General features: G+C 32.7%; 1 protein-coding gene across 1 annotated transcript in view; it reads left to right on the top strand.

Moving 5' to 3' along the window:
- The first annotated feature begins 6,561 nt into the window (after positions 1 to 6,561).
- LOC106688833 (monocarboxylate transporter 13) overlaps positions 6,562 to 11,776 on the top strand; it is a 32,781-nt gene continuing 27,566 nt past the window's right edge. The window contains exon 1 of the mRNA XM_014433493.2: positions 6,562 to 6,688. Coding sequence (XP_014288979.1) covers positions 6,678 to 6,688 — 11 coding nt within the window. The 5' untranslated portion in view covers positions 6,562 to 6,677. The remainder of the gene's footprint in view (positions 6,689 to 11,776) is intronic.

Below are 11,776 nucleotides of genomic sequence, written 5' to 3'. Positions count from 1 at the left end.
AATTATAATATAAAAATAAGCTTATAATTATAATTAAAGTAATGAACTCCTCATTCTCTCCTTTTTCTTCAATAATATTAAATAATAATTATACTATACAAGTGATAAAAAATGTTTGTACAAAAGGGATCAAGAAACTAAAACAGTCGTTTCACCGTAGTTTAAAAGTTGATTTAATTTAGTGCTGGATTTGCTAGTGTACTAATACTAGAAATACTAGGTTGAGTCTTTTGAGCCTAGTATTTCTTGTATAAGATATTTGATATTTCTTTGTTTATTTGGTAATAAAATCCCATCGAAATTACAACATTAAATTTGGAATTAGCACCCTAGAAAACCTAATAAATGATTACTGTACTGAAGAAATCTGAAAATCAATAATTTTTTGGATATCCTTAATTAACACAAGCTTTATTAATTGTCATATTTGTTTTAAAAAAAATTAAACTTTAGAATTTTGTTTTTTTCAAAACCCCTATAGAATGGTAATGCCGTATTTATAAACAAAGTACTTTCTGCTTTTACTGTAGAACATCTACATTCTAAAGAGTCTTTTGGAGTATATTATTTTTGTTGTCAGTATTTATAAAAGTGTATAATGTGTTGGGGCACACATTATTTCTTAATTTAACAAACTTAAATCTAATAAAAACTTAATCCTAATACTACGAGACCTTACGTAGTGTGTTGCCAACGCACCGGAGGGGGGGCAGGTGTTAACGTGTTGAATAACGGATTCGTATAGAACTGAAGTGAATCGAAAAATTTCGTCGCTTGATGAACTCCGGTACAGTTGGCAGCTCGAACAATTGATGCAGCTCCGGTGGCCTCTTCCTCCTCCACGATGTTGTGCGTACGATGTTCCACAACATCGAATCCTGAAAAGTTCGAAGGAGGCGCTGGGTTCCATCTGATATGTGGGTAAACAATGGTGCCCCCATATAGTAGTGCTGGTGTCAGAATACTTTTGTATATCTGCAGCTTCAATCTCAATGAGAGAGCCGGAGAAGTGAGGAGGTGGTTGAGACGATATGACTTTCGTCTAACTGTTCTCGCCTTCTGATATAAATGGGCAGAAAGCTTAAGATGACGGTCTAGCTTTACGCCCAAATATACGATAGAGTTGGAAGGTGAGCTCACCGTATTATTCACATGGAGAGTTTTCGGCAGTCTTGATCTCTTGTGCGCTGAAACTTTAGAAAATATTTGATGAAATCTCTATACAAAGAATGAACAACATAATTTCCACAAGCCTGTGGTAGGAAATTGTTTTAAATTTGTCAACGGAAACAAAATGACTATTGAGTTCACAATTAATTTGGCATGTGGCTTCTTCACATATATTGTAGGATACACATAAGTCGTTTATCTATGCTGGTCCACAATATTATAATGTTTTTCAATGTATAACATAGCCTTTACTAGAAAATCAAAGAATAAATACATGATAGTCACAAGCTCAGGTTACAAGATATAATTTTTTCTTATATATATTTTTTTAAATATCTTTATTGAAATTTACAACTTTATATTACATTCTGTAAATTTTATCTTAGTTCAAATGGAGTGATACAGGCGTGTAGAGAAACTACCGATTTGTAGCACTCTAATTTTCTTATATTTAAATATTAATTATGTAATATTAATATCGAACTATACTAAGACATCTGGGAACAGTCCTCTTCGATAATGCGTTGAGATAAACAAACCACTCTCCTAAAAGAAAATATGCTATTAGTAAATATACTTAAGATTAAATTATCAAAAAAAAAAATATTGACTACCATATGCTGTGACTGTGGCCGAATGGAGTTCGTTAAGTTCTTGAAGTAAAGATTGAAGCTAATTATTTATTTGCTCCTCAGCTAGCCGATATAGATGAATATTATCATGAATAGTTTTAGTAGTTGAAGATTGTCATTAATCGATTATTATTTTTTTCGATACCCCAAAAAATTTTCATCTTTTAAGATCTATGGATACGAGAGATTACTCACAAGAAACCGCCGCACAGAGGAGTATTTGTACCAAAATCCTGACCAAATTATTTTTATATATTTTTATCTTGAGAAAATGGATAATTAAACTTTATGCTTTCACTGCGTACATATTGCATTTAATAAAACAGAAGGGTTATGATTTCACAGGTAAATGGCTTACTCTTCTTCCGATGGTGTATACCACTGTTGCTTGGTAATGGATTGAATGTTAATAAAAACCAGTATAACATGTCTCTGTCACACCTCACTCCTGAAAATGTACGAGAGAAGTTTTGTCTATAGCGACTAAAGTTTATTGCTAAATTATACTTCTCTAAGCTACCAAAAATTCGAAATACCAACTCCATGTATTTAAATTTTGTATACAGTAGATGACAATAGATACTGCAGTGCCGTAGAAGTAAACTCCAAACTTTTCTGCGTCAATCATATGGTCATAAGACATTGATTCTTGGATATATTCTAATATTTGCATTAAGTATTCGTTTATTTCGGCAAAAAAGATAGTTTCGAACATTAGTGTTCCTACGCTACCTATGGTATGTTCACTAGAATCATTTCATCTCTGATCTCTCGTGACATTTTATAATAGTCAATTTGTTAGACTATTATAAAATGTCAATCGTTCAATGATGATTCAGAAAATTTGATTCTCGCAAGGATTGTCAAAAACTAAGGGTTTCGGGATTAATTTCATTTTTCTTTATTCAAATTATTAAAGTCTGTTGATGTAAGACCACAAATATAGCAATTTATAATAGAATAGAATACTTCACATGGTCTGCGCTTTGGAATTCTATTTTTATTTGCCGAACATGTAGCCTTTCGATTATAGCTTTTGTCGGTGTTAAAGTTATATCTTTCATGAATTTTATTGGTCATCTTGGGTTCTATGTCCAATTCAAACGAATTGTTCCGTCAAAAACTCGAATTGGAAATTACGCATGATTGCAGTCTGCTTGTTCAATCCTATTATCGAGCGGATTTACCCTTGTGCTACTCAGCTCAGTGTATCCGAGAAACTTTGCCTACACTCCGATAGATCTCGCGGTAATGGTAGAAATGACGAATTGTCATTGACTGAACACTCTACGGTCCGTGATGGAGTTTTTTGAGGATGTTATGACACGAAGTATAATACTCTTCCTTTACTCTGTTATCAGTAATAAATATCCTTTACTCTATAATCCCTTGGCTGTTTTAAAATGTGATAGCTGAGCAGTAATCATTCACAAAGTGTTTAAATAGTACTCCACTATTTTTTCTTCATTTATATATCATAATTGTGATTGAGGAAGAAATTTTATAATTATTAAAACGGATTTTTTCATCTTACAATGTACATGTTGGTTCATATTTCAACAGCAATGTATTTTAATCAGTAAAAATTTACTATATTACTAAATATTTTGTATTTTAAAAAGGTTCTTATTTTATTTACAAAACTAGTCTCACGTGGCAGTGTCGTATTGTTGTTGTTGTTTATTGGCGCAACAGACCGAGGAGGTCCAACGTCTCGCGCGATGAACTTAGGAAATACATGGCGCGTTTCTTGTCTTGCTTTTCATAGGGTGGGCCGGTCACTCCCATGCCTATTTTTGTGAGTGCCACCCATTGGCCGAAGGGCCTCACAAATGCCCTGGGGGAGGTTGTGAGTGAGTATTGTATAGTATAAGCTTGAAAAAATCCCGGATAGGGCCGGGGACTCGAACTAGGGTTGGCAGACAGGCCCGTTACCACGCCTGCTACCACGCTTACTACCGTCACCCCGGCAATGTCGTATTAGGTAATATTATTATTAACAAAATAAAATTGTTTCGAATACTTTTTTTTTTACCCTCATTTATGAGTTATGAACAAATGTTATTTAACTTTTTTTTCAAAAAATATACTGCATGATTTCTTGAAAGTGGTGTCTGTTCATTCTTTTGGCGTAAGAAATGAAATGAAATGTTTTAAAATAATTAAGGATCAGAATGGACATTTAGTCCACTTTGGTTTATTTTTGTCCAGTCTGCTGGGCATAATGCACTTAATTGAACAAAACTGACGTAATGGACATCATTATTCTTTGAGTACTTGTGAAAGTTAAGAAACCGGCATCATCATTTAAACAATTTTAGGCACTTTTTCATATGTCTACATTCTACATTTAGAACTTCCTAATTTCTAAGAAGGGTCCCACGTCGTTAGGCCCTTTGTCTTTTGTCTCCCATTTGTTCCGGAGTGACGTCTGTTACCCAACCTTGGGTAAATTATCCTATTTCTAGGATTCAGCCTGACAAAGGACACACCCTCCTTCTAGCCTTTTTCGTCCCTCCCAGATATTTATTTCTAATTGCATAGGCTCTCTAGGCCCCACCTGGTATTCTAAATTATCTGATTGCTCCAACACCCTTCCCTTATTTCCATGTTCTTCCTACCCCCCTCCTCAAGCATACATATATATTTTCTAGCTCGGCAACCTAAGGTTGAGAAATATCTGTAACCACTAAGCTATATGTTGTGTTTGTAAAAATGTAAGAATAAAGTCATTTTAATCTTCACTGTTCTTTAAGCTTGTTAAGTTGAAGATGACGGACGACCACGAGCGCTGATCGTGATGGATATGTGAAACTCTGTAGTTTTTCTAAACATTTTTATGTTTATTTGGTTGGTTTGTTTATTGTGTTGTAATTTTTATAAACTTTTTCTCTTTCCTTTTTCAAGTTAATTGTGGTCTCTTTTATTGTTTTTATTTGTATTTATCACATTTCCCCTGAGTTTTTATCAAGAAAAGTTACAAAAATTATGATATTGTCTTATAAAGAAAAATTACAGTAAAAAATTCCAAAATTTAGGACATTCAAGTTTTCCATTCCTGATGAAGTGGACGTGGGCAATGTACAAATAGTATGCAATGATGAAGTATTGGAAACAGTGGATTTCTATACCTACCTTGGAACAATTTTCAATAAATCTCGCAAAATAGACCGAAAAGTGTCAAATAGGATGAATAAAGCAAATAGTATTGTGGGAAAGAGGGAGGTAGGTAAGGATATCAAGCTCCATATCTTTAAATCAATACATCTTCCAACACTATTATATGGCAGTGAATGTTGGGTCATCCAAGACAAACACATGAGCAGGAATACGGCTACTGAAATTTTTGCGAAAAATATTGGTCAAAAATACGAGAGATGGATAAGGATTGATTGGATAAGAGAACTTCAGATCCCCACAGTAAAATCAGTGATTGAACATCGACAGTTCCGATGGTATGGACATGTCTGTAGAATGGGGGAGGAGATAGTGCCTAGAAAATGTATGGAGGCGAGGCCGACTGGTAGACCACGAGGCAGACCTAGAAGAAGCTCTATGGAACATATACAATGACTAGGTGTGGAAAGAGGAAAAACGCTGGCTCAGGTGAAGATGCTTGCCATGGACCGAGATGTGTGGACCAAGTTTAGGTTAGAGGCTCCTCCACGCTGAAATACACTTAATGAAGATGAGAAAGAAGAAGTTTTCCATTCACGTCATTTACCAATTAGCTACTTTTTCATGTTCCTCGATTTAACTATTTTTTTTTTAACTTTAGTATCCTCCTCCTGTTTTAAATGAATATTTTAAAGGTAAGATGAGAAGGTGCAGTTTGGCCGGGAAGGTTTACCTTTTACTATTTTTGATGTTATGTCCGCCTTCGAGAGATTGCGGTATGAGACATCGAGCAATATACTCACTATAAGTGTCTGTTTGAAAGTTAACTTAAACATAGAGTGGGTTCCACGCCGTTTACCAACATATATACATAATCAAAAAGTTGTTAAAATTAGTTTCTAACAAACGGACACGCATTTTTTCGCCTTTAACTCCTAAGGTAAGATAAATTCACAATCAGCACTGAAGATTTTTTTTTGTTTGACTAACATATGTACATTATAAGTTATTATTAATTATAGTTGGGTAATTAACTCTATGTAAATTAACACTAAAACTACCTTTTTTTTTTCTTTTTTTTTTTTTTTCAAAACCCCTTCAAAATTTTAATGGCGTATTTATAAACAATGAACTTTCCCCTTTTTCTGTAGAACATCTACATTCTAAGGAGTCTTTTGGAGTGTATTATTTTTTTTTGTCTATGTATAATGTGTATAAGTGTATAATGTGTTGGGGCACACATTATTTCTGAATTTAACAAACTTAAATCTAATAAAAACTTAATCCTAATACTATAATATTAGTTAAATAGTATATACTACACTAATAATATTAGTATACTATAGTATACCCTATACTTAGTTAAAGTATGTTTAGAGGAGTTTATACAAGGAGTTGAGGGCGTGTGCATAGCTCATCAAGGCTCCATTAAGTCTACTAGAACAAGTTCCTCTTGCAATGTGAAAGTCCATATCAATATAATTCCACGCTTAGTTATAATTTTATTAATATATATGATTCGGACTCATCGAAATATAACCCTGTGTATGCGCACAATTAAACAAAATTTATTTTTGCGAATCTTCGTTCTGGCCGCCTAGGTAGCGCTATCGGTTGCAGTAACTGAATCTCCACCAGTTTCGAATACATTCCCGGCTAGTTCATTTCAGCGAGTTTTATGCCTTAGTTCGTACATCTATAACTCATGAAGCACTGCCCGATTTGATAGTTCGTTTTCATTTAAAAGTAGTTCAAAATATGAAATCCAGGTACTTTAGAATGTTTATGTTTATTTTATTCGTACTTAAAAATAAGTATTTTTACTAAGCAAATATTTTAAATAAAAATCAAACGCAATTTTGGTATGGAAAAAATAATGGAAGAAGAAAAACAAAATATACTGGATGGTTTAATTGTGGATTTAGTAAATACTCATATACTTAGTCATAGATATTCATATTTTACTTAGAAGATTATATTTATTTACTTATATTTACGTAAGATTACTTAAAAAATAATGAAATAAAATTTATACTACCTTAATAAAATAATGAGTTAATTTATTTGATTTATTAAGAAAGATATATTATCTGGCTCATTTTATGAATTGTTAGTTGTATGTGACAAAGACAGCAACCTTCATACATCCAAAAGCCATTTTTCAGTTGTAATGTTTTATTTAATAATAGAATAATTATAAATGTTAATGAATAGATAACACTGAAACATAAAATAACTCATTTTGAAAGGTATTTTAAAACTAAGCATCTAACTAATTTAGAAAATAATATAAAGATCATTGGAATAAATTTATTTGACTAATTATTAAAAACTAACTAAATGGGGGTACCCCCCTGCGGACCACCCCCAGTTTACAATTCTTACATCTGTTTATTTAATTGTACTACTCGTTACTCAAATTATATAAATGTAATTTATTTGTATTCTGTAGCTCAGATTTTTATTATCCCACCTTATATGTAAAATGAAATATTACACAGTGGTCATATTTAAAATAAAATATTACACGGTGGTCATATGTAAAATGAAATATTATACGGTGGCCATATGTAAAATGAAAATTACACAGTGGTCATATGTAAAATGAAATCTTACACGGTGGCCACATGTAAAATGAAAATTACTTGGTGGTCATATGTAAAATGAAATCTTACAAGGTGATCACTAAAAACTTTTTAGTTTAATAGAGAGATTTTAAAAGCTTTGTTTAAATTATATTATACACCTATTTATTTCGGTACTGCCTAAATATCTTGCTTTTAAACAACTTAAAACATGATACTTAATTGAAATATGTCTTCTGCTATACTTGATTGAGATTCTCGCCACATTCTTCGATTTTTGATGTTCAATCTTGGCTTCTTTTAATGAGGAAATTAAAAATTTTAATGTTAGCAAAAGATTGTGTAAAATGTCTTTTTTTGAAAGCTTACTTACTTCCAACATTCCTTATTTCTGGTCTTCTTTTTCCACCATCAATTGTTCACTTGGTAATGTAGTAATTGTCTGGTTTTAATTTCTTCACCATGGATCAGAATTTAGCGTAAAATTGTTTGCATGAAGTTTCATCCGTACTTTGACATGAATTATTCTGCCAATTGCTTTGAAAAATCGCCAAAATATCACTTTTGGCCAATCTATTTCTTCATCTTTGGCTATGGCTTGGAATAATATTGAGGAGGGGGGGATAAACAAACCAGGCTTTCAAATTCATTTTCCTGTTCATTCCATATTTTGTTTTTAATTTTCTCTTTATGACATTCTAAATACCGATAACAGCTCCTTAACTAGATTAACTAGAACTAGTTAACTGATCTATACTATTTTTGGGTTTAATTTAGCAATTTATACTAAAATAAGTCTTAAACAACAATAAACCACGTAATATTTGGAGTAGTAACTTGAATTAATTAACGAAACTTATTATGACTGTTGATTTCGTGTCATATTTACTATTGTATTTATTATCTCAAATGTAAATTAGTTATGACCTCCGCAGACAAGCACTTTTGATTAGTATTTTATTCTATACACATAAATAGGTCACTTATCATATCAGTAAGGGGTTCGTTGTCTATAATCTGCAGATGTGATATACTTAGGTAAAGTCATTGCAATGAGAAGAATCACATCCTCCGACTCCCCCTATCCACATCCTACCACTTAGGAACATCATAGTTTAGAGATGAGTTTAATATCTACAAGTTCCAAACAAATTCATTAAATGCAATCAGCAATATTAAACAAATAAGTAATCCATTTTCATGAACTTACAATTCATTTAGAGCAAAACCGGAATACGATAATGTTTAAAATCGCTAAAATTTATAACCCTCGGAGACATATCGAAAAAGATATATCGGAGTTCCCACTTCGATAGCTTCACCTCGGAAGTTAGCTTAGCTCACATAACTTCCCATGGTTTGACTGCTAGAGGACTATCTTACGAGGTAAACATGGGAAACTAAATGATCTGTGTCAACCAAGAGCAGAAATTGGTTACCTTAGTTTAAGTAGGCCGGTTTTTTTCATTAGTGTAACAACTATTATAACTGAAACAACTATCTAAGCTAAGCAATGGAATCAGAATCTAAGAGAGCCATGTCAAGATGTGTTACCAGTCCGGCTCTAGCTGAGCTAAGCTCTTCTGTTCACCCCCATCCATAAACTTTTACCCCTCTACCAATCTTTTTTTGTTATATTTTCTCCCATGTATGAGACTTCTGCATTGTTTCAAAGGTGAGAGGAGAGAATTGTGGTAGATTTTCTATACGTTTCAAAACCTCTAATTTAGTGCAATCTGGATAGTTGTTGACAAACCTTCGGCTTTATATAAGCTTAAAACGGACTTTAAAATAGTTAAATCGAGCAATATTTAAAAAGCGCCTGAAATTGAAAAACGGCGTGAAACCCGCCCTCCATGGTAGCCTTACTTATTTGACTTTTCATACAGACAATTATAGCGAGTTGGTTTGTGGATGTACGACATGTCACAATCTCACAAGAGGATAACATAACACACGAAAAAGGCAATAATTTCCCGATGGACCCGCCCCACTTAGACCCCCACGAGCAACGGTCCTATATCACTTTTGAAATATTAGCTTAAAATGGATTTTAAGATTAAAGTAAGGCTACAACGGAGGGCAGGTTTCACGCCGTTCTTCAATTTCAGGCGCTTTTTAAATATTGCTCGATTGAACTATCTTAAAGTCCGTTTTAAGCTAATATTTCAAAAGTGATATAGGATAGGACCGTTGTTCCCCGTGGGTCTTAGCGGGGCGGGTCTGGTGAAGAAGGATGCCTTTTTTGTTATGATCTCGTGACATGTCGTACATCGACCAACCTACTCGCTATAATTGTCTGTTTAAAAAGTCAAATATATAAGGCTACCATAGAGGGCGGGAGTGGACGGTTTCGTGCCGTTTCTTTATTTGTATATATTTGTGTATTGTGCATATTTATTTTTATATATTTGTATTCTTGTAGAAACTAAAAATATTTTTTCCTCTGAATCAAAAATATCAACTCGCAAAACGCAAGTTTTATACATCAAGGAGCGAATTCGGTTCATTGTCTATCAGTACCCTGTTTCATGATAAAGTACAAACTATTAATATTAATCTTGTAGATTCAATTTAATACAATTACACTGGATTGTGCAATGGTAACTTGTACTTTAGTACTTTTAAACTCCTGTAATATCAATAATAGTCATCCCTATTATGAAAAAAATAAGTATTTGTGTTAGTTATTACAACGTTGTTGCTATACTTGTATTTATGAACGAATATTATTAGTTTTCATCATGAAACAGGGCCCTGGCTGTAATCAAATCCGTGTTCGGGTATAATACTTTCAACCGATTTTGATGATATTTCCCTTGATGCGATCTTTCAATTAGAACCAACTTTGAGATAAGAGACAATTTTTCTCTATGACTAAAAAAAAAAAAACTGATTGCGCTCCAATTTCAACGTCTCATATGCCCAAAACAAACTATTTTACAAACATGAAGTAGGCCTAGGTCAAGTCGGATTCTATAAATTTCCTTTTTCTAATTCCTAACTGCTCCCATATCGCCGTCAAAATATCAACAGTTGATAATGACATTAATGGATAACTTTAATCTTTACGTCATAAAAAAACAAGTATTCGTTTACTGCCTTTATGCCAGGATTAATAATGGGAACCTTACATAACCCTTTTTTTATATCACTCTCTTTATCAGTTTTATTGATCATAAATTACTGTATGTTGTTTCCAACTCCTTTGTGAATTTATGTCAAGTATCTCGTAATCTGAGAAATATGGTTAAAGGATTAGGTTTGAGTCATAGCTAACACATTAAATTTTGGTTTACCGAAATTAAAATATTCGATATCAATTGAGGTTTCTTCCTTAATTCAAAACGTAACCTTATGGTGCTTTATCCTGACTTTAGTTAATCTGATTAGAAAATAATCTTAAAAATTAAAAAAAATGTCAATTATCTTTGCTCTGGCTTTGGATTTTTCTTCATGAGAAAGTGGCTTTAATGGTTTTAATAAACCATCCACCGACTTTTAAAAAAATGGCAGAGGATCAAAGCAATCAGTATTGAGCAGTACTGATTTCGAAAACATTTTTTCAATTTATATTACTTCACAAATATTTAATCAATATATTACATAGGATATTCAGAAGAGCTACTTTATCAAAAACATTGCAATCAAGGACTCATACTACCACTTGTCAACCATACAGTCAGACCTTATCAATATCCCAAAATTTACATTAGCGATTAAATACCTGCCGATGTAGTACCATTAACTAATGGACTTTGATTGCTGTCATCCAGGATCATTATACAAACATCGTTGGTACATCATTGAATGACTTGTCTATTTAATAGAATTCAAGTTTGATATAAAATTATAGCAAAAATTGTATTTTCACTGTCAAGGCACAGCATTAGGCATAATGAGATGGGTTTTCACGGAGAGACACAGAACTACTATTTTAAAAGGACACTTTGGTTGATATTTGGATTAGTTTATACATAAGTTTTGATATATAATATAAGTTTATTGGTACATTGATTAAAATTTTATTCATATTGATTCATTAACCAACTGCTTTTGGTGATTTTCCAAGCATTAACAGCTACGAGAGTTGCTAATGAAAAGAGTAGTACTTAAGCTTAGATAACCTGCTTTGCCGCCTTTAAATAATATATGGCAATCTTTATGCTTTGCCGCCTTTAAATAATATATGACAATCATTATGCTTTGCCGCCTTTAAATAATATATGGCAATCATTATGCTTTGCCGCCTTTAAATAATATATGGCAATC

The sequence above is a fragment of the Halyomorpha halys genome, unplaced genomic scaffold (genome assembly GCF_000696795.3).
Source record: "Halyomorpha halys isolate HHAL.00 unplaced genomic scaffold, Hhal_1.1 Scaffold1218.1, whole genome shotgun sequence".
NCBI classification, from domain to species: domain Eukaryota; kingdom Metazoa; phylum Arthropoda; class Insecta; order Hemiptera; family Pentatomidae; genus Halyomorpha; species Halyomorpha halys.
This window is presented reverse-complemented; position numbering and strand designations above follow the sequence as displayed.